Source organism: Xenopus laevis, chromosome 5S (assembly GCF_017654675.1).
Source record: "Xenopus laevis strain J_2021 chromosome 5S, Xenopus_laevis_v10.1, whole genome shotgun sequence".
Taxonomy (NCBI): Eukaryota; Metazoa; Chordata; class Amphibia; order Anura; family Pipidae; genus Xenopus; species Xenopus laevis.
Window position 1 is genome coordinate 7,986,862 of NC_054380.1, and position 24,918 is coordinate 8,011,779.

Sequence of the window (24,918 nt, forward strand, 5' to 3'; positions counted from 1 at the left end):
AGTAGAGTCTTATTTCCAGAAGCATTATTGTGCCAAGAGAAATGGGCATGACAGAACCCAGCTTCTTAATGCTGCCGTCCCCAAACGCCTCCTATATAATACATTGAATTAAAGGGGAACGCACCTTCAAATTAACTTTGATTAATAATAAAAATAATACCTTGTTGTTTGGTTTTCAGTTTTTGGGGTTTGATAAATGGTTTACCTTTCTATTTTGGCATATTCCAGGGCAGGGCTATTTTTACGTGTAGAAGGAACCAATAGAAAACAGACCTTCTGTGGCCCCATTTTACTAGTAGGACAATCCAACCTATTGCCCTGCAGTTTAGACATCACAATATAAAGTGACTCTGTCATTTTGTCCTTCTGGTGTTATCTAATATTTTCATCCTGTCTTATTGTCTCCGTCTTGCCCACCATATTGTCCTACCATCACAATATTGTCCTACTGTCTCCATGTTGTCTTAATGTCTCTATCTAACCCTGCTGCCAACATATTGTCCTACTGTTTCAATCTTGTACTACTGTCTACACCTTGTCTTACATTTCCATATTATCCTGCTGTCTTCAACTTGCCCTACGGTCTCCATCTCGCATGTTTGTTTCCATCTTGTCCTACTGTCAACATTTAGTTCTACTGACTCCATCTTGCAAAAAATGTAGGACACTGCATCCTGCTTTGTGTAAGTAGCCACAAGTCTCTGCACTATTTTTAAGAGCACAACGTCTTGCATCTTGACCCTTGGCAGGCCAGGATTTGTGGTGAGGCCACAGAGGCCCGGGCCAAGGGCAGCAAGTTGTTTGGGGAACTATACTGCCCAGCCACTTTCTGAGGAGCCCTGGGGACGCTCAGCTCTTGGATCTAGCACTGCCTGCATGAAACAATATAGAGGGTATGAACTGGGGCCCATTAGGGCTCCAGCATTTGTGCCACAGGGTAAAGTAACACAGTCAGATTAAAAAAAACTAAGATAAATATTTAATAGGGGGGGGACTATCTTATGATGCACAAGATGTTGGATGAACTGGGATTTCACAAATAGTTAGTGGACTCACATTTCCCCCATCAGGCAGCAGTGTTCTCAGCCCTCATATTAGCACCCAGACATACCTCTGTGAGCTTGCCGCCTTTCTAATAAACTGAAATGAATAAATGGGTGTTGTCTGGAGGGTAATGGGCCCCTAACCGCAGGGGAAGAGAAACATTGTTCTTCCAGCGACAAATACAGACACACAGGCATTTCTGTCTCCAGCTGAGCATCCCGACGGGTTCCACAGCCCTGCGACTATGTACAAAACATGAGCGTCATTACAATACGGACACACAGAGAACTGTCAGCTGTGAAAGGATTCATGAAAAATCACTTCCACCGGCCCACAGTTCCTAGTTAGTGCAAGTGTCACTTCAGAGATGGAAGGAAATTGAGACAAATGGTTGGAGATTTTTTTGGAGTTAAACATGGATTAAATGCTGTACCCGCATTATTCGCAGCAACAGGGGCAGACTTTGTATTCAGCAAGAGTTTCATACACCAGTGTCATATTTGTAGGATGTCTGGGTTTGCCATTTATTTTCCTAAATAAAAAGAACATAGTGATTGTATCACTTATAAACAAGACAACATTCCTTCTCTGTATATATGGAGTTACATATTGTCTCCTCAGACAGTACAGTATGAGAGTATAGCTTATTGTGTGCCCAGAACATTCCTTCTCTGTATATTTGTATTTATACATATGGGAGGAGGAGGTGCCATATTGATTCCCTTAGACAGTACAGTATTAAGGTACAGGTATGGAAGCGATTATCAAGAATGCTTGGGTTTTTCCGAAAAAAGAGATATTTCCTTAATTTTGATCTCCATACCTTAAGCCTTCTAAAAATCATTTAAATATTAAATAAACCCAATAGGATTGTTTTGCTGCACTATGGGCAGCCGAAAAAGGGAAAGAAAATGGAAGGAGTAGTTTATACATATATATACATATATATACACACACACATTGGGGTATAGGCAGTGAAGCAAAGCAATACCCAGTCACACTCCCTTCCCAGAGACTATTATCCACTGTTACTATAGGCACCATCTCTCCCTACTATACCTGCTATCCCACAGTCACACTCCCTTCCCAGAGACTATTATCCCACTGTTACTATAGGCACCATCTCTCCCTACTATACCTGCTATCCCACAGTCACACTCCCTTCCCAGAGACTATTATCCCACTGTTACTATAGGCACCATCTCTCCCTACTATACCTGCTATCCCACAGTCACACTCCCTTCCCAGAGACTATTATCCACTGTTACTATAGACACCATCTCTCCCTACTATACCTGCTATCCCACAGTCACACTCCCTTCCCAGAGACTAATATCCCACTGCTACTATAGGTATCATCTCTCCCTTTGCTCTCTGCTCAACACTGTGAAGAAATTATTGGTATTCAGTCTACTGCTCAGTTTGGAGTCCCCTAAAATATCCATAACTATTTATGCATCAATATCTACATCATATACATTTCAACACTTGTACAGAAGGCACATACAAGTATTGTGGGTGAGAGATATGCCACACTATGTGCCAATCCCATGCAGAGCAGGCAGAGTATAAATCTAAGGTTCTCCTTAGTAGGCCATGAGGCCTTGTTAGAAGACTCTGCAGACACCGAGGAGAAGAAATACTTCAAAGCAGATGTGGCTGCTGCATATATTACTAGGGATCTCATAAACCTCCCGCAGATTTACACATGCCCAGAGCATGAATATCTATTACTTCCCAGAGCCAAATAAAAAAACAATGTGATTTACTAAGGGCTAAGATTGGTCTGTCTGAGGGAACATGATGTGCCGTTCCTCTAGAGACAGGGATCTGGCCTGAGTTATTCATTTTTTCTTCTCCCAAAACATGAACCTCTGCAGAATTAAAGGTCAATATTATTCAATTCCTTGCGCGTCCCCTGCTCCACAGACAAACCTTCTATTGTAGCACCTGACCGAGGCTTTTCCCATGGCTCAACCTGTCTCAAGCTGAGTCCATTAGCCTCCATGCTCTGCAACTTCTAGGCCTTTCTGCTGCTGCTCCACAAATGGACTTTTATGCCAAATATCATGTGTTTCAGGGCACAGCATACTTTATGGGGGAAGTAAGAAATTAATTCTTATAAAGTTATAGTAGCGTCAGCGAGGACACTGCTGGGCACGACTGTTGGTCACGGAAAAGTGATTTTGGCACAACCATCATGTTTGCACTGAAAAAAAAATGCTCTGCCATAGGTAGTGCCATCTGGGAATACTGGCTCACTGAGAATACTAGGAACTAATTTAGCATCAGTCAGAGCTCTGCAGGTCAGACATACCTGTTCTACACAATATTTGTGACACAGCTAGTGAATTTATTAATTAATTTAGTTTTTGGTGCTATAATTGCAACTCTTTTTACGAATTCAGTGTGTGTGTGTGTGCGTCTCTCAGCTGTGTAATTGATTTGTTATGTCTTGATTATAAAAGAGAAATAGAAAACCTAGACCGAGGTTGAGTCAGTAATTGATTTGTTCTGACTTGGTTGGAGGCTAATGCTCTTACTATATTTAGGTATCAGTATCTCAGAGGTGAAGGTGAGTCGCAAAGAGAATACTGAGATGATGCACTTTGAACAATACTGATTAGAAGGTAGAATAGGTAACATGACCAAATGATCTATTCTACCATGTACTTTAATCCCATTAACCTCTGTAAGAATTTGTCCACCTTAAGCTCCCAATTGGGCTGTATATGATCACTGTACAGTATATAAATGTATAAGGGCCAGTAAAAAAGTAGAGAAAGTACAGAGAAGACCAATAAAGCTGATAAAGGGAATGGAATTGCTCAGTTATGAGGAAATGTTGGCCAAGCTGATTTTGATCATACTGGAGAAGAGGCAGTTAAGGGGGATATGATCATTATATATAAATATATAAGGGGGATATGATCACTAGATATAAATATATAAGGAGCAGTGATGAAATAGAGAAAGTACAGAGAAGAGCGACTATGCTGATAAAGGGAATGCAAGGGCTCAGTTATGGTGAAATGCTGACCAAGTTTGAATTGGTTATAATGGAGAAAAGGCAGTCGAGGGGGCATATGATCACTACATTTAAAGGGGGGGCATGCAATAAACTCTCCAATACTTTATTCACCAGTAGAACCTTGCAAAGAACCCAACGACATCCCTTGAGATAGAAGAAATAAGATTTCATCTTACAGTTTAAAATAGCTTATTTATTGCCCAATATCATGAAATTCTCTCCCTGTAGCCTTTGCACTGGCTGATACATTAGCTATGACATACAAGGCAACACGTATTAATACTCTTTGGAGATATCATTCAACATTCATTGGTCACATCTCTTGTGGCTTCTTATGTAGACAAACACTTTCTTGCAAGCGAAAATCAACAATGTCGGCATCAACTGCCCGGAAGTCGAAATGATCATGCCCAGCTTGGTGAAAAAGTTATAGATCATTAATACTTTGAAGAACTGTTATTAAAAACATTTTTGAAGAGACTCCTGTCTTTAAAAAACAATTAAAGTCATTGTATTACTCATGAATTCTAAGCAAATCTTTTGAATTGTAAGAAGGTAGATACTTTTCCTTTGCTTCAGCCACTTGGGAATAATTCCAAACCCCATTCACATACTTTGAAATGTGCTTGAAATATACAGATACATAACATGTTTGGGGTTAGATGTTATAGTAGATGTTAGTGCATAATCGATCTCTGCCTTCCAGCATTCTGGGATGATACACCTGAGTTGTCTTCTTTAATAAAAGATCAAACTTTGTAACTAGAACTACCCACTGTATCCCTAGTGATCAACATTGCTCTCTGCACCTTATTACTGGAGAAATAAGGAGCAATAATGTTCTGAAGGCTCCTAGCTCTAGAAAAGACTGCCTTAGGATAGCAATATCCCATGATAATCCCAGATCAACTGACAAAATACCCCAAAGTAAGTCACATTTGGTTGTTTAATCTCCAGATGAAATATCTATACTTTGGGATATTTGCTCTCCATAGTATGTATCCAAATGGGTTTAATGAGACTTTAGAACTAGAGTCTTTCTCATGATGAAAACAGTGGGAAATTGAAAACACGTATTGGGGATGCAAGGTGTTAATCATAGCATTCTATTCTGTTAGGATTTTTTTTATTTTGTAAAAACGTATCAATTTGCAATAATCATCAGCTCAGCTAAATCAAAACTGATTTTAAACTATTTACCACCGATAAGCAAAATATAGTCCATGAATCTTTGGCTTGGCTCAGCAGTATCTCCCACCACCAAACCCTCTTGGAGTCCTTCCTCTGTCCACAATTCCCAAACCAACCCTGGCAAAGTCTTTCCCTTTGTCCATGAAAAAGGTTTTCCTCCCTCCCCAACCACCACCTTCACCACCACAAACCCGGCCACAAAGTCCAAAGTTTGGCTTTCTATATTCTATTCTGTTAGGAAGAGGAATATGTGCCCATAGGCCCCATGGTTTTGTCTCTTTGGACTGCATCGGTTCCAGGGGTAGATTCCACATAAGATGCAAAATTGTTGAACTTTACCCAAACCTTAGTAAAGTCAGGGCTGAGGAGTCTCCGTGAGCGAAGCCGATTAGTGATAGGATGGTTAGATAGGGCTAGCTACTAGAACAAATCTTGCTATGACAAGGATTATAGTGTAGAGTAGTTCCCCAGGTAACATCAACCAGATTAAAATAGAGTAAGGACTCTGGTCTGGTTAGAGCACCATGTGATATCTAGTACATAGGAGACTGCGGTGTATCACCCATTGTGTGCTAGATATATAATATATTATTGCACCACACCACAATTGCACCACAATTTAAAGTACAAAGGATGTACCTTATATGTTATTTCTTCAAATAATCTACTGTCCACTGGCAACCCAGGTTCTGTGTGAAAGTGAATGTGTTATAGTTATATGTATATAGAGTTGTAGATCAGACCAGAGACTTTTTCCTTTAAACTTGTCCCTTTGTATCACTGATTATCAAAAAAAATTCTATCTCTCAAGCCAAACGAATAATAATATCAAGAAAAGTAAATAAATGTCAGATTCTGACTATGGCCATAGTATTGGTTCAAGCATAACAAAACCCATGTGTTCCTTTTCTTCAGGGTGAAACCAAAGTACTGAAGCTGAAGAATTTGAGGCCCAAAGACTACGCCAATTACACATGCCAAGTATCTGTACGGGATGTTTGTGGGATCCCGGATAAATCCATCACTTTCTGTCTCACTAACAGAACAGGTAAAGGGGATCATGTGTTTGGGGTGGGTTCTAGGATCCATGTTGAGGTTGTTAGAACCTCTGTTGTTATGACTTTACTGTATGGTAGACCAAAACTTCATGTTAGGACCATTACATTCTACTGAAGCTTAACAAAAACTGGTCCTAACCAAGTGGTCTTTTCCAGATCTTGGACCTGTTTTCATTGAACTTGAGTAGGCTTTCAGACTAAGCTCTTCTTCCCTAAACCCTACTGAAGCTCAGTGAAAGCAGGTTGGCCCATTCCTGGTCTTGACCTGATTTCATTGAGCTTCAGAACATCTTCTATTTTCATTCACCATTTGTCTGAGCCACTTGGGAATGAATGTTTGACTCCGCCATATTTTTTAATGTTTTTCATTAATGACCAGACAGGTAAAATTTAAAGATTATCATTCAATATGATGTTTAAAGGTAAAATGTTTTATGCTTTTTACTGGAGAAACATGCTACTTACTTTATTGTACATCATCTCTTCAGACATCTCTCTGCCTCATGTAATATAGAAACCAAGTCATCCACAGACTTCCATTGTGATGCATAAAGTCCCTTGTTATCTCTTCTTGTTCATTAACTACACTCTGCAGCCATTGACCATCCTCCAAGTCTGCCGCTTCCATTTACTTTGCCAAACTCCATTTCTGTACTTCATATTCTAAAATGATCTTTTCAAGTTCTGCATTGTAACTCTGCCCATTCCACCTGCCGCTCTTCAGGAAAGGGTCCATGCTGCACTATTTAATCTGCAAAAAGAATTATATAGAAGCAAACCACTCTATAGTTTTGTACTTTATTTAGAAGGGTTTGATCAGAATTGATACTTGCAGTGATATCTGGCTTCTCATGTATTTTAAATATGAATGGACTGATAGACCCTTATATAAATGCTTTTGGATATATGACTAGACAATATGTGAGATGAGGGAGGAATGGTTCCCAGTGGACCTTTAGTTTCCAAAAAAGTCCATTTGAATTCACATCACTTCCTGTTACACCAACTTCCTGTTAATATAATGTCTGACCCATATTTAAGAAGCAATAGGGAAATTTTCTACATTTATTTAATTGAAAATCTTTCATGGGGGGGGGTCTAGGTTTAGTTCTATAATTTCTAGGATCTTAAAAACTGCCCGTCTTCGGTAGCCATCTCTGTGTGAATCCAAGTTTCTATCCCTGTTACCTCCGAACACATCACCAGACAGAGTGGATTGCAATTCTTTTTCGTCTACTCTGCTTGCCCCTTGGGTTGGAAGGCAGGGGTTAGGATAGTGTGGCTTTGCTGATTGGGTGACCTTTCCAGGCCCTGATTACACCCCCCAATAGTCTCGCTCTGGAGCATGAAAAGAGTTGTAAACAGGTCAAATGACATCACAACTGGTCATTGTCTTTTGCTTGAGGTATTTTAAAACGTCCAAAAACCCAATGTATTTAAGGTGAGTTATACTTTTATTTTAGAATTAGAGTTATACTGGTATTGGTTATTATATAGCTCAATCATGAAGCTCCATGGAAGTTGCCTATATGTTGTTATATTTTTTGTGGCTTCTATAGAATGGGGTCTTAACTTATCCATCAACCTCAACTAGGGCTTTCTCCTATTCCAACTTTGGTCAGGCTGCTGCTAATTCAAGTGCTTGAGCACAAGTTATGGGGAATGTACAGTAGCTTGTCTTCCACCTATAATTCTAGATACACATGAACATAGTTTCTTTCCAAATAATACTTTTTTTCAATATTGATATGAATTCTGCATTCCTGCTCTCCCTCTAACCCGTTAACAAGAATTACATTGGTAATGAACATAACATAAGTGTTTTGTTTATATAAGTCAAGTTACACCAGATCAATGAAAATATATGAAATGTGTCTACAGGGCTGAATCAATTACTGAATCAATATACTCAGGTAGCACAAGCATAGTATAAGGGTATAGCTTATGTGTATCATTCCCTCTCTGTGTATGGTATTTATACATATAGGGAGGGAGTTGCTTAATTGTTTCCATTAGACAGCGCAGTATTGTATTTAGGTATAGCATACTGGTTTTACCAAGAACATTTTCTTCCAGACATGCCCTTGTTCTTCTCAGCAGCAAAAACCCATCATAAACAACACAATTCAAACCACTATAAATAGATAAATGGGTCCCTTTAACACTCGTGGGCATTTATTGCTATGCCACCAGTATAGCCACCATAGGTCCAACAATTGTGCGTGATGTGGGTGGCATTGTAAGCAATGCTGAGATCAGCTCCTCAGTAATCCCATTGCATAAATCCCTTAATTACTGAACAGGTTTTGATACACTTCATGGTGCAGAGAGATGGTTGTGATGTACAGATAAAGTTCAGACTTTCAAAAGAGCTAACAGTCTGTGCCGAAACAGCTTTTGGGCAGCAGAAAAAAGAAACATTAGAAGGTATGATATAGCCCACTACAATGGGACATGTTCCGATGTTATGATAGATCTCAGAATAAAGGTGAATTTCCTAATGGTATGATTGAGTTCTGTGCCAAGGATATTTTGTAGTGGTACAATAGAGTTCTGTAGGATGATTGTAGGTTGGGCTCTGAACAATGAGATATTTTCTGATGCTATGATAAAGTTAAGAATAAAGGATCACCTCCTAATGGTATGGTCGAACTCTGTATAAAGGGACAGTTCCTGATAGTATGAAAGAGCACTGTGAAAAGGTATATTTCCCGATAGAATTTTAGAACTCTGTAGGATGGAATGTTTATTCCAAATGACATTTCCTTATGGTATAAGAGACGTCTTTTTCAAGAGGCTTTTTCTGATTATATGATAGGGCTCTCGGCCTACGGACACTTCCCAGTATTATAATAGAGCTTGTTTTCTGGGATATTTCTTGATGGTATAATAGGGCTCTGGGCTGAGGAATATTTCCTGATGGTATAGTAGAGAATTTCATTTTTTGATATAATATAGTGCCCTGGGCAAAAAATGTGTTTACTGAAGTTATGATAGAGCCTGATGGCACAACAAAGCTTTGTTAAAAGCAATATTTCCTGGAGGTATAAGAGGACTTTATTTAAGCGCCACATTTACTCATGCTATGACAGCTCTGTGGACATTGATATTTCCTGGTGTTATGATTAGGAGAGCTATGAATAACAAATATCTAGTAGAAGTAAATCTAGAGCAATTGGACTTGCTGAAGATATTTCACTACTCATCTGAGCAGCTTCTTCAGTTCAACAGATTGGTAGGGGAAGTCCTCAACATATAAACTCTTCCAATAATTCAATCGTAAAGTGTTATGTAACAATTCAGAGAGGTGACAATTAAAGTATATGTCTTTACACCAAGGACTTCCCATATCAGTCAGATGAACTGACAAAGCTTCTTGAAACATCTTCAATGATTACTCAGCAAGTCCAATGGCTCTAGGTTTACTTCTACTAGACATGAAAAAAGAGGTTGTTTATCATCTGGGATAGATCTCTTCAAAGATCTCTATCAATGAGGCATCAAGTCATTTACCGATGGTCCCATTAAGGAGGCCTCTAGAGATGCTATAAGTAACTTATTTTAAAACGTTGCATCCATGCTCTTTTATAATGGTCTGGTAGAATCCCTTTAAAATCTTTACTGATGGTATGCAAGAATAAAGCATTTACAGATGTCATAGGTTGGAATAGCTTTTTAAAAGGTATGATGGACCTAAGGAGAATTGATCTTGTTGAGGATGTGATGGAGAGCTTGATGGACTGATAGTCATAGAAAAGGGCTTAGATGATGTTTTAAGGAGAACATAGATGATGTTTTAAGGAGAACTATATTCTCTAAGTCATATTACATGGTAAATCAGTTTGGTGGTAGATATGTTTATATAATCATTCTGATACAAACTAATCACAAAGATCTGCAATACTTTAAAATATAGATTTATTGGATTTATTTGGCATGACCTTGTATATACTGTAATTATTCAGTTATAAGCTATGGGATAAAATGGCCCATAAAATGAGGCAACAAAGGCTACTCCATCTCTGTTGGATATACAGCATATCCTTAGAGATGGAATAGAAAGGCACAATATATAACAAAATTAATTACAGTGGAAAAGGTGAGATGGTCTAGTAATGCTATTAGAATGGCATAACATGATTGGACATGGGAAGTTATATGAACCAAAATGTCTCACTTTTCTCTGTATATAACAGATGGAGCAAACCTATTGGAATACCTACACACAACCTTTTCCTAAAAACAAGTGCCAAGTGGACCAAATACATAAATATAGTGTTCTCCATGTACTGAGTATATTGGTGTACAAAATGCATTCCCCATTGCCGTCATCTGCTTAACAACTGCTAACTCACTCTAATTTTTCATCTAATACAGATTGAGGAGAATTAAGTGCAGAATTATTTCCAAGTTGGTACTCTGATGTCTTCTCCATCTGCTTACTGTAAAGTCAGCACATCAAGTGGTACCTGTACCTGTAAAGATGTGTTTTTTAGTTTCTTATGTGGGTGACAATATACTGGGAACCAGCAGCATTTGGTGACCTAAGTTTAAGAAACAATCTTCCTTTATTTGCTATCCAGGCACCACATCAAGTAAGGAGTCAGAAACTTATCCTTGCTCTCTCTGTTCAGGGGCAGCTTGGTGGGGCCGAGCAGGACTTGCCAATCAGGTGTATAGAAGCAAGAGATCCATCCAGACTCCCTTAAGGACCAATGCAGAGGCTGGTCAGTGTCCTCTGTTTACTACTCCAACAATAATGGGCTTTGGGCAAATGTTGCTTGTATGTATGTGTGTGAGAGCGATGTGGGGTTATTGTTATGTGCTTTTACACATTGATATGGACTCTAGTCATATTTAGAGTTTGTACATTAAGCCACATGCTACAGTATATTTATGAGGACTGGTTACAAGTAGATATGAAGATCTACCAAAGGGTTCACAGTTGTCCATGGAGTTGGTGTAGATACAAGTCTAGATAACCATGAAACTTGGGATGTAGCTGTTGTTCATGGTCAAAAGATATTCTGCTCAGATTTACTGAGAAAATATTGTATCCAACATTCTGTTGCACTAAACTGATGGAGAACTGTGACCCCTTCTCTATGTTAGGTGGGCAATATTTGTCATGGCATGATTATTGTGTATTTAATAATATGTAAAAAGAAAATAAAGTACAGTAATTAAGGATTATTCTGAACAGGGTTTTATCCTTCGGAAAATGTCGTTCTCTGTGATATCTTTATTTTAAAGTTCTAAAACTTTGAGGCCAGTCCACCTGGGGTAGAGGGGTTTGGGCAGAAGGCTCAAGCACAGCTTGGAGTTTATATAGGGGGACATTTGGGGCTCAGAATTGTTCAGAGTTATGCGCAAAAACTAAGATTTTTTCAGAGTTTTTTGCGCAGAAACCTCGAAATCATCGGAGATCGGTACAGACATCAGCGCAGACACTTGAACCTTCCCCCATTGGCTTATACAGGACCTTGAGAGCTTTTAGATGCCGGAGTTTCGGATTCTGAGTTTTTAGACGAAAAATTTGTTGTTTTTTTTTTGTTCAGAAAACTACGAATTATTTGAGGTTCAGATATTCGCAGCTTGATAAATAACCCCCTCAGTGTCTTAAATATACTTGAATCTATGGCTGATGTGGGATCTGTTATCCAGAATGTTCACCACTTGGGATTTTCTGGATAAGGGATCTTTCTTTAATTTGGATCTCCATACCGTATCTCCTCTAAAATTCATGTAAACATTAAATAAACCCAATAGGATTATTTTCCCCTCAATTATATTTTAGTTGGGATCAAGTACAAGTTGCTGTTCTGTTATTAAAGAGAAAAAGGAAATATGTTTTAAACATTTGAGTTATTTGATTTAAATGGAGTCTATGGGAGGTGACCTTCCTGTAATTCAAAGCTTTCTGGATAGGGGGTTTCCAGATAACTGATACTATACCTGCATATATGTGTGTGTAACTTTATTTGCTAATGGAAAGTCCAACAGTTGAGCCTCCAAGAGAAAAAAACATTTTAAAGATACTATTGCAGATCTACATTTTGCAACACTAAGGCATGCAGAGTACATAGGTCACACCTCCCAACTGTCCAGTTTTCAGCGGGACAGTCCCGCTTTTAACAGCTCAGCCCGCAGCTGCACTGGAAAGTCCCGATTTTCTCTGCTGCTCTACACGGCAAATTTCTTGTCCCTCTTTTTATTTCTAAATTGTTGGGAGGTATGCATAGGTGTCACTATTCAGGAAGGATTTGGGTATATTTTCAAATACAGATTTGCTTCAAATTGGTCCGATCAGGCCACAGATTAGGGTTGCCACCTTTTCAGTTCAGGGAAACGGGCAGGGTGGGCTGGTGATGTCGGGGGAGAGGTGATGACTGATCTCCATGTCATTAACTTCAATGTCCTGTCCGGATTTCTCAATTTGGAAGTCCAGACAAGCAATTTTCACCCGGACAGCCCTTCCAAAAACTGTCAGGGTCCAGAGAGTTGGCAACCCTACCACGGATTCTCAGTTGATAGAGATCAGGGATGTGATTTAGTGATGTTGACTTACGGTTTTATATTTTGTGACATCATCGCTGGGGTAGGGTGGCACGACACGGGTCTATATAAGGAAGGTGAAACGTCGAATGCTGGTGGGCGGGGATCGGGAGCGTGCGGGTTAGAGTTGAGTGCGGGTTGAGTTTTTCTGAATCTGCACATCACTAATGGGATTAACCTTTTTGTTCTTGAGCCTCTTCTGTTACTTCGCCCTGTGTTCGGTCATTGGGAATGGTCAACTTTAACCCCAAAATTCAGCATTTATCAGCCTGACACAACTTCTCCTGCAGATTTTCCCTGGATGTTTCCCCATTCTCCCTTCTGTGTAAACAAGAGGAAAAGCAGCCACATAGCATGAAGCTAGCACTCCATATTTCCATGTCGATTCCTTAGAGCAATGTCAAGTATTGTTGAGTTTTGGAGCTTTAAAATAAAAATATCACAGAGAAGAAGATAATAGTAAATGCTTATGTTATAGAGCACTTTGCTTAAATGAAATAAGGGCTCTGTGACTGCTGGTATCATACAGTAATTATAAAGCTATGCAGATACAATGATTGAAATGTAGGTTTATATTTCATTAATTGCAGTATCAGTTACTAGTACATCCCCCAAAATGTGCAGGCACAAAACTGAAACCCCTATAGTTAAGAAGAAACTGTGATATTATGGGGCCTATTCACTTAGCTCGAGTGAAGGAATAAAGGAAAAATAGTTCGAATTTCGAATGGTCGAATATGGCTACTTCGACCATCGAATGGGCTACCTCGACCTTCGACTACGTCCTTCGACTTTGAATCGAAAGATTTGAACTAAAAATCGTTCGACCATTCGATAGTCAAAGTACTGTCTCTTTAAAAAATTCTTCGACCCCCTAGTTCGCCACCTAAAACCTACCGAGGCCAATGTTAGCCTATGGGGAAGGTTAGGCTTCCTAACAATTTCCTGATCGATGGAATATCCTTCGATTGATGGATTAAAATCCTTCGAATCATTCGATTCGAAGGATTTAATAGTCGATAGTAGGAATAGTGCTAAATCCTTTGACTTCTATATTTGAAGTCGAAGGATTTAACTTCGCCGGTCGACTTCAACTTTCCTTTCTCTCGTCATTCGCTGTGTATGTATATATATATATAAATATTTCCCTGCACCACTATTGCTCCTGTTACAGAGAGAGCTCTGGGATTGGGATCCATCACTGGGTTAAATGGCGCTGTACAATTAGAATGTTTCAGAATCACAAATCCTGCCCTGTTAGGAGTTTGTGCCCTTTCTGTTGGAGGTGAACGAATTAGCCCCATTCAATCGGCGGCGTCACTAGCATTCGGCTAATCAAAATGATTTGTACTGAAATAAAACCTTAACCAAAGCGGCTCGGTCACCTCTACTTCTCTGCCGACATAATTAAACTTCAGGAAATTTAAAGAAAACAAAAAAAGCAACATTTATTTGCCCAATTACAGGCAGCTTTACAGCAATTTCATTCCCTGGAGAATATAGGCAGACCTTTAAATAATGGCATTGCTTGATATAGTGCAATAGTTCATTTCTCAGAGTTTTGATTGGCCCTTTGGACAGTCAGTCAAATAAGTCAGGGTCCCAGACTGGCAAACCACATAATACAAAACAAGGTTATTTTGGAACTTTTTATTACTGGCTACACTAATCGTGTCATAGATTTTTTCATTTGCTATAAGCAAACTAAACAAAAGTCCTTACAGACTATGATCAAACTTAGGGGGCTGTTCCTGCTGAATTGTGCTTAGTACAGGGAATACCTATGCTGCCATAGTTTTATTGGATCTCTCTGTACAGACTATGAGCAAACTTAGGGGACTGTTCCTGCTGAATTGTGCTTAGTACAAGGAATACCTATGCTGCCATAGTTTTATGGGATCTCTCTGTACAGACTATGAACAAACTTAGGGGACTGTTCCTGCTGAATTGTGCTTAGTACAGGGAATACCTATGCTGCCATAGTTTTATGGGATTTCTCTGTACAGACTATGAGCAAATTTAGGGACTGTTCCTGCTGAATTGTGCTTAGTACAGGGGAATACCTATGCTGCCATAGTTTTATGGGATCTCTCTGTACAGACTATGAGCAAATTTAGGGACTGTTCCTGCTGAATTGTGCTTAGTACAGGGGAATACCTATGCTGCCATAGTTTTATGGGATCTCTCTGTACAGACTATGAGCAAACTTAGGGACTGTTCCTGCTGAATTGTGCTTAGTACAGGGAATGCCTATGCTGCCATAGTTTTATGGGATCTCTCTGTACAGACTATGAGCAAACTTAGGAGACTCTAGCCCTTCTGAAGCTCTTAAAATAGACAGGTAACCTTTCGTGTTATGTGCCCTGCTCGGAGAGACCTTCCTAACATTAGATTTAAATGCCTTTCCTCAGGACAGCCTTCCTGTGGAAAGTGAGTTCCAATATGGGAGCCAAACCTGTGGAATGGAGTGTCTGGCTTGCCTGTTCCTTCCAGAACCCTATAGGTTCCAGGATCTGCCAACTAAAGCCTTTGAAGCCTTCTCTTTTTATTATTTACACTTTTTCTGGAGATTACCTCTTCTACTGGGGAGAAATTAAAGGACAAACACACATTGTTCCTCTTTTCTGTGGTCACTCTACCACAGTGTCTTTCATTTTTCAGAATAGTGTAGGTCTGTAGGAACTAATTGCAGTAGTCTCCTATCTTGGACTCCCTGCCAGTACAGTCCATAGGGGGAACACATACATCTCCTGAGCCATAAACACTACTCCGGTTACCAAACATCTTTCTAATTTATTGAGTCCTTATATATTAATACTGCTGTCAGCACCCCCTGTTCTACTGGCCTTGTCCCATCATCCTTCCCTTCTATGGGGCAAATTCACTAAAGGGCGAATTTTTGCCAGCTAACGCAAAATAAAGACAAAAGAGATCTAGACATGAGCCCACCCTCATAATGAAAGAGGTAACGTTCTGTAAAATTTGCACATTAGTGAATTTGCAAGTCAAAATTCGGCTGGCGATAGGGTACGTAACTGCGATATTGACGGTCTCTTTCACTAGTGACAAGGGCGATCCGTGGGCTGCTGCCGCCTGAGGCAGCAACCCCCATGCCGACCCCCTCTCCCGCTCCGCGCTTAAAAGTTTAGCGTTGGAGCGGGTCAAAAGGGGCTACATCGCTAGTGTAATGAGTGCGTACTGCGCTTTCTGCACTAGCAGTGCCGAATTTCCAGTTTAAAAAACGGAAATTCGGCTCTTAAAGTTACAAGAGGCAGCTTTTTGTCGCCCCTTGTAACTGGCCGTTCACTGCCGCCTGAGGCAAGGTGCTCACCTTACTTCATGGCAGGAACGGCCCTGGCTAGTGAATTATCGTCTATGCCTGTTAGTAAATTGGCAATGTTCCTGTGGATGAGATTTCTGGCGAATTTTCGCTAGAGACGGCCACTTCTTCCCTTACTAAATCTGCCTCTTTGCATCAGCTGCCTTCTCTCTTTTCACTTTACTGGGCAACTGTATATATTTATATGTTTTTTTGTCTTTTATGGTTTATGTAGAGGTTCCCTGATCCCTAGATTTCAGTTCCTCGTTAAGCTCCCAGGTGACTTTAAATTGCTCTTGGCCGGGCATCGGCTTTCTCTCATTTCCAGCTCTAACTATTAATTGGATTATTGCTGATTTATTTGTTTCATTGTAACCTGCACCTTTGGCTCCCAACCTGTCTGAGCCATTTCCTCCGTACAAATCCTTCCTGCTGTTTCTGCCAAAACCTCTCGTCTTGTAACGACTGAGCTCTGCGATTCCTCTCACGGATCAGGAGATAGGACTATGGGGGACGCAGCCGCGTGCCGGCAAACGCATTCCGGAGAATGAAACAATATGCAGGTATTCCTTATCTCAGATTCTGTTACACACGGACACATTCTCATTTAATTCTCTCTATGGCTAAAGAGCAGATTACAAAAAAAAAATCTAGTTACATTTCATTTCAATGGCGGTGGAAATATTCCCAACGAGTCTTTAATGGCAAGTCTGGAAGGGAAGTAAAAATTGAAAGATGCAAAAGATTAAAGATGATCAGGCCAATCCATTATCCCTTGAATCTAACTACATACAGTCTGCCTCGGCATCACCACCTAATCATATCTAGCAGGCCACTAGACTGATTTATTATAATCAGCAAAGCAGAATTCTGGGAGATAGCCAGGCTCCGCTACCAATAAACATTATGGGGCCTTTTAACTCTTTAGGGCAGAGAAACGCGCTGGGATTCGGGAAGATGAATCGCCCGACGACAAATCTCCTCTTCTTCGGGGCGACTAATCTCCCCGAACTGCCTCCCCTGCCTTCCCGCCAGCTAGAATGTACATTGCCGGCAGGATGGCACTCGGAACGCTTTGTTTTCCAAAGTTTCCTCGTGAGGCAACTTCGGGCGACTTCGGAAAACAAAGCACACTGATTGCCATCTTGCCGGCGATTTACATTCTCGCCAGCTGGAGGCAGTTCGGGGAGATTAGTTGCCCCGAAGAAGAGGCGGCCGGCGACTGATCTCCCCGAATCGCAGCATGTATAGGATCTGTTATCCAGAAAGCTCCGAATTACAGGAAGGCCAACTCCCATAGATTCCTTTTTTTCTCTGTAATAATAAAAAAGGTAGGTTATACTTAATCCCAACTAAGATATAACGGGGTAGATTCACTAAAGAGCGAAGTGGCTGTCGCTAGCATAATTTCGCTAGAAATCCAATCCGCAGGGATATCGCCATATCACTAACAGGCGCAGATGACAATTCGCCAGTGAACAGGACCGTCGCCAGTATTTATTTGCACTCTATCGCCAGGCGACTTTTCGCTCAGGCGAATGGTCGTTGATCCGCAAATTCAGTAAAATGCGGATTTTACTGAACGTTACCTCTTTCGCCAGAGTTGACTTCGCCACCTCAGACCAGGCGAACTGCTAAAATGAAGCTAAATCTTCCTCAATCTCATGTCACTTACTTCATATCCTATCTGCCGAAAATACATTAAAGTTTAAAAAAACGCTGGCGACTTTTACTTTTTTTAAAGTGGGATTGCCAGCAAAAGTCCTATCTTGAACTTTTTTTGTGTTATCATTTTTCGCCAGACATTCGAGAACATATGGAGCATTCATATTAGTGTATTAGCCGACGTTGCCGGCATCGAAAAACGTTGATGCCGGCGTTGGAACCGTCGCTGGTGTCAAAAAAACGCCAGCGACGATAAATGGACGCCTTTTGACTCAAATAACTGATTCCAGTACAAAATCTAACAAAATAACTGCCTTTTGCACAAATCCTGCATGTAGAGAGACATGATGTCTGGTGAGTTTAATAGAGTGATCTCTAATACATCTTCTAGACAAAAGGAGCCCCCCTATAAGATACATTAGATCTAACTGTCAATGAATATCTGACACCCAACTGCTGCATGAAGAGAGAATGACGAGAAACTGATGCTGAGAGAGGGATAGTGAAGATAAAGTTGATTTTTGCAATAGTTCCCCTTCAATAGGTATCTCTGCTGTGTCCTATTTCTTTTTTTGTTTCCCTTTTCTGTTTAGGGGATTTGCATATCTTTGAGTCAGCAGCCAGATTGCTCGTCCCCCCTTTATTCTCAGCTCTTGCATTATAATCCCCATAGGGCCCCGTCGCAGCCTTCCTTTCTAATCTACATATGAAATGTACAGTACTCATTGCACGCATTTCAGAAACAAATTCCGAGGTAACAGTAAACCTTCTGCCGTTCCTACGCTAAACAATCTGATTTGCAATGCCATCTGTCAACGTCAACGGATTTAGGTAGCGGAAAGGCAAAATCTGGACAGAATTTTTTTAAAAAAAACCCATAAAAGAATGTAGCATGTGACCTACTTGTAGGGAGAACTTTTCTGCTCAAGCAGTTTACTTAAAGACCGGAAAACAGAAAACAGGTATAGGATTCGTTATCCGGAAACCTGTTATCCAGAAAGCTCCAAAGTACAGAAAAGCCATCACCCAAAGCCTTCTTTTTAATCAAATAATTCAAATTTGAAAAAATTACCCTTTTTTTTGTAGTCTTAAAATAGTAGCTTGTTCTTGATCCCACCTAAAATAGAATTAATCCTTATTGGAGGTAAAGCAATCCAGTTGGGTTTATTAATGTTTAAATAATTTTTTCAGGTCCCGAGCATTCTGGATAATAGGTCCTGTGCCTGTATATCATCAAAATTACAAGCATAATTTTACGCCGTTCCACAAATTTAGCGCCAAATTCGCGAATTTTCTTTAGCGTTTCGAAACGGGAGAAATTTGCCCATCACTAGAGAGGAGCCCATGTAGAAAATGTATTGTATATCCAGAAAACAAGACAAATTCAGAGAATCATTCAAACTAAATGCTCGGGACCTGAGGTTTTCCGGTATATACTCGAGTATAAGCCGAGTTTTTCAGCATCCAAAATATGCTGAAAAAGTCTACCTTGGCTTATACTTGGGTCAGCGGTACCTGACTTGCAGTCACTTTTAATCATTCCTATACCAACAGTTCACTTGGGGAGAGACTGCAATATCCCACAATGCCCTCTGTTGGTTATATGAAAGAATAACAGTGACTGCAATATCACACAGCACCCTCTGTTGGTTATATGAAAGAATAACAGTGCACCCTCCGTTGGTTATATGAAAGAATAACAGTGACTGCAATTTCACACAGCACCCTCCGTTGGTTATATGAAAGAATAACAGTGACTGCAATTTCACACAGCACCCTCTGTTGGTTATATTAAAGAATAACAGTGACTGCAATATCACACAGTGCCATCTGTTGGTTATATGAAAGAATAACAGTGCGCCCTCTGTTGGTTATATGAAAGATTAACAGTGACTGCAATATCACAAGCGCCCTCTGTTGGTTATATGAAAGTATAACAGTGCGCCCTCTGTTGGTTATATGAAAGAATAACAGTGACTGCAATATCACACAGCGCCCTCTGTTGGTTATATGAAAGAATAACAGTGGCTGCAATATCACACAGCGCCCTCTGTTGGTTATATGAAAGAATAACAGTGCGCCCTCTGTTGGTTATATGAAAGAATAACAGTGACTGCAATATCACACAGCGCCCTCTGTTGGTTATATGAAAGAATAACAGTGACTGCAATATCACACAGCGTCCTCTGTTGGTTATATGAAAGAATAACAGTGATGACAATATCACACAACGCCCTCTGTTAGTTATACCAAAGATTAACAGTGATGGCAATATCACACAGCACCCTCTGCACATGGTAGTGGGACAATGCACACAGTAATCCGTTTGGCAATTCTCTGTCGCCATCAACTTTGCAAAGAAGTCCGGTTGATCGCTGGGGGGGTCGCTTTGGCAGAATGTGCGCTGCTGGGAGACAGGGCTGTAGTTGTGTCTAGGCTTATACTAGAGTCATTAAGTTTTCCCAGTTTTCGTAGGTAAAATTAGGTACCTGGGCTTATACTCGGGTCGGCTTATACTCGAGTATATACGGTAACAGTGTTTTATCCAAAAAAACACTCCACCTCTTTTCTAAGTGAGAGAGTGTACCTGTCCCCTTAAGGACATTATCTGCTCTATCCCCATTAACAGAGATTAAACAGATTTTTTTACATTTAATTTTAGAATCTGGCATGGGGGATAGAGGTTAGTTTCACAGGTGCCCCCAGTCATGCTGACTATCATCAGAACAATGGGAAGTTAACTAGATAACAGCTCCCTGGCACCTGCATTGCTAAAAATGCACCCATACTCCACCAAGTGGTAGATGTGAGAAAAGCACTCAATAAAAAACATCCAAGTCCAGGTTGTGACTCTGTAATAAAAACGACATACCCTGGTGGTCTAGCGGGCCGGCGGGGATGCCCACCGCGCTCTCGGCGGGGACGCCCGACACGCCGGTCTTCTCTCCCTGATCCCCCGTGAACTAAGGAGGCACATGGCGCGCCTCTGCTATTTTTATAGGCGCAGGCGCGCTGACTTATGACGTCAGCGCGCAATAGCTCGAAGCATTCTGGGTATTTAAAGGGCCATTACATTGGATTCTTTGCCTGTGATAGGACTAGTTTTCCTGGTGCCTTTGAGCCTTGGGCATCTGTTTCCTGTTTGTTATTGATCTACTGTTGTGACCTTGCCTGTTTTTGACCATCCTGATATCCGTACTCCGACCCAGCCTGTATTTTGACTACTCCTTCTGCCTGATCCTATTCTGATTGATTACCCGGTTTGACCCTTTGCCTGCCTGACGATCCTAGTTTTCCGCCTGCCTCGACCCAGCCTGCCTGACTACGATTCTGCCTTATCCTGTTGTATCGCGACTTTCGGCCTAACTGACTTTTAACTGTCGTGCCCTTTTGCTTGCCAGAACTCCTCGCCTTGCTCCTCTCGAAAAGTCCAGGTGGCATCTGAGTACGCTGAGGGCTCCTCCCGAAGCCAAAGGCGGTCACACTACTGGTGAAGCCGAGCCGAGACCAGGAAGCTTGGCATTAGTTCTGGTTTAGGGTGCTGACCGTGACAGACTCCTTTAGTTACATTGAGAAGGAAAAAACAATAGCCTGTCTGAAAGCAGTGCCATTGTGAAGTGCTGACTCTTTCTGAAAACACATGACCAGGTAAAATGCAAAATTCCCTGATATGGCTGCCTACACACCTGTCAATCCCTAGTACATAAAATACATTTATTGGTTCAAGAAAAACAAATTTAAATGATAGAATGAATTAGGTGCGAGGTACACAGTGTAGTTTTGCAATAAAAACGATACCATAAAAGTCATGACCGAATCCCTTTAAAGTAGGGTAAGGCAAGTACTTCTATAGATTTGTTTGGAGAGTGAGAGGTTGTGGGTGCCAATAATGGGGTATTTGCTCTGGGGTCAGCCAATGCCTGAAGTAACCATGGATGAGATATAAATAAACAGAACTCTTCGAAAAGGGAACTTTAAAACTTACTCAGTGAAGGGGAAGGTGACGCACACAATTCTCAATACTCTTGGATGATTCAGAACTGTAATGATGGAAACGTAAAAATAAACTTAAAATCATGTTAAATCGATTTTAATTCCATTTCATTATATTCCCATTCCACTAACATTCTATAGAAATTGCTGCGTTTTGGGTTTGCTGCGGCTTTTGTTGTACAATGAGAATGCTACCTTTTACTCACTGTTAATAATGACATTTAAATAAAACATAATTACACGCTTTTATGGCTCCCCCTCAGTGTGATACTGTACATATTTCCAATATAATTCAGCTTATAACTGACAGCAAATCCAGATAATGATTCTGCATAATTAACTGTAAATTCACATCCAGTTATAATGAGCTGCAGCTGAAGGTTTATATCTGCTCTTAGCTTCCTGCCCCAAAGAAGAACATGGAGAATAGGGATGGGCAAATTTTTTCGCCTCGTTTCGCCGAAAAAATTACGCCCATAGACTTGTATGGTGGCGTGCATCAAAAAAAAAGATGCGCGTCAAAAATTTTTTTGGGCGTCTGTGACATTTCGCCGGCGGTCAAATTCGCCCATCACTAATGGAGAATCATTCACACTTGAACATAAAACTACGTTTCAGATAAGTGTTTTATTTTCAGGTGCTCCGTAACCCAATTCCCGTCCCTCAACCCCTTAACTTCCTCTCCCTCAACCCTACAACTTCCTATTTCAGAACCCTGTCAACTTCCCACCCCTCAACATCTAAACGTCCCATCCCTCAACCTTTCAACGTCCCATCCCTCAAATCTCAACATCCCATCCCTTAACCCCAAAACCTCCTCTCCCTCAACCCTATAACTTCCTATTCCTCAACCTCCCAATTCCTCAACCCCTCAACTTCCCATGCCTCAATTTCTCAACTTCCCACCCCTCAACCATAACTTCCTCACCCTCAACCCTACAACTTTCTGTTCCCCAACCCCCTCATCCTCCCATCCCTCAACCTTTCAACTTCCCATCCCTCAACCCCTTAACTTCCTCTCCCTCAACCCTATAATTTACTATTCCTTAACCCCTTAATTCTCCATTCCTCAATACCTCAACTCCCTATCCCTCAACCTCTACACTTCCTATTCCCCAACCCCTTCAACTTCCCATTTGTCAACCCCTCAACTTCCCATTCATTAACCCCTCAACTTCCCATTCTCCAACCCCTCAACTTCCCATCCCCAACCCCTAAACTTTCTGTACCTCAACCCTACAATTTCCTATTCTGTCCCCCCTCAACTTCCCATTCCTCAATACCTCAACCTCTTAATTTCCCATACCCCAATCCATTAACTTCCTATCTCTCAACACACTACCTCCTATTCCTCAGCCCCCTCAACTTTCCATCCCCCAGCCTCTCAACTTCCCATCCCTCAACCTGTCAACTTCCCATCCCTCAACCCCTTAACTTCCCTCCCTCAACCCTAAAACTTCCTATTCCCCAACTCCTCAACTTTCGATTCCCTAACCCCTCAACTTCCCATCCCTCAACCTATCAACTTCCCATCCCAACCCCTTGCTAACAGAAATGCCTGAAACACTTAAATATATGGAAAATTGCATATACAGGTACATATTATCATGGTGTTAAACAGTTCATATTATACTGAATGGGAAGTGGCAGGGTTGTATAGGAGAGAAAGGGGTTTGGAACCCAAAACAACCGAGTAAGCTCAAATGACTAGTTTCACTTTTGTCCTGCTTCTTTAATGGACTTTAATGGACAAAGAAAAAAAATCATGAATTTACTACAAATATTGTAAAATGGTATAACATTGTCACATTGTTTTGTGGACATACAGGCAGCGTAAGTATTTAGTAAATGGCAATTTAGTGGGCAGAATTTTCTCCCCTTTAGCTCTCCAGCACTTCTGTCTACTACTGTGTAAATGAGCCTAGAACCCCAATTGTGTCTTGGTCTTAATTTTTATAGTTTTTTAATTATTTGCCTTCCAGTTGTGCCTCTCCCCAGTTGCCAGCTATTTGGCTGATAGGGGTTACTGACTTTTCTTTTCAAGTGCTTTACTGTTCATTCTTCTGTCTGACTGGTTGCTACGGTAAATGGGACCAGAGCAACCAAAAATGAGAGAACAAAAATGTAACTGCTCCTAGTATTTTGCTGCAGATCCCATTTATTTTCCTTTTATACACAGAATGCAGAGAGTCGCTGCCGTTTCCAGAGCCCAAATAACTTGCAGGTAATTGTTCGATATCAGACAATGCAGAGGGAGCTGCAGCCCTGGGGTATCTCATTTATGTCTCAATTAAAAGAAGTCAAGTTTGGTTTAATTCACTGTTCTCGAGCACATGACATGGGCAGATGGAAGGCAATCTATCTCACCACCGCATTAGCTGCAAATAGGAGGAACATTAAATCCCGGCAGAAATATCTGCAATAAATTGCGTTTGTATGCAAAGTGTCCCAAAAACTAGAGCCGCTTCCTTGATTGTTATATTAAGTGTCTGCTTTGAATTACCAGATTGGGCTGCGCTTTATCAGGCCCGGGGCCTTTTCCGCTGTCTCTCAAAACCCTCTGGTGTCATTAGAACACATTCTCTTAATATAAAAATGAATTTTTAAAAGCCAAGAAAAAAGAGACTGTCAGGAGCAAGGTCCCCACTGACCGAGTCTGGCTGTTCCAACAAATGAATGCCTCGAACAAAACAGGTGTTTGTACTGGAACAACAAGCGAGTAATGAACGTGGTCTGGTCCCTTGCTATTTGTATACATCCCATAACCCAAGGCTGCCACCAGAATGGCTTCATTTAGCCTGACGGGTTGCTCAGATCTATAAAAATCCTGGAAATCAGCAGAAAACAACAATAATGAAGCAATGAACCTTCTATGGAACTGGTCTCTTCTAGAGGGGCCCAAGTCTATGTATAGAAGGCCTAGCCTGAGTCCAATTAGGGAAAATATTATACAACATCTCGACTCTTACTTTATATCAGGCATGCCCAAGATTATCCATACCGTGGGTCGATTTTCCAAGTTTTCGAGCCTAATTATATTTATTAAACAACAATGTCTAGTG

General features: G+C 40.8%; 1 protein-coding gene across 3 annotated transcripts in view; it reads left to right on the plus strand.

Annotated features, from left to right (window-relative positions):
* mdga1.S (MAM domain containing glycosylphosphatidylinositol anchor 1 S homeolog) overlaps positions 1 to 24,918 on the plus strand; it is a 178,981-nt gene that overhangs the window by 91,989 nt on the left and 62,074 nt on the right. For 2 of the 3 annotated variants that reach the window (XM_041564207.1, XM_041564208.1), the window contains exons 5-6: positions 6,182 to 6,314; positions 10,959 to 11,051. In XM_041564207.1, coding sequence (XP_041420141.1) covers positions 6,182 to 6,314; positions 10,959 to 11,051 — 226 coding nt within the window. The remainder of the gene's footprint in view (positions 1 to 6,181; positions 6,315 to 10,958; positions 11,052 to 24,918) is intronic. The other variant, XM_018264895.2, reaches the window with a different exon arrangement.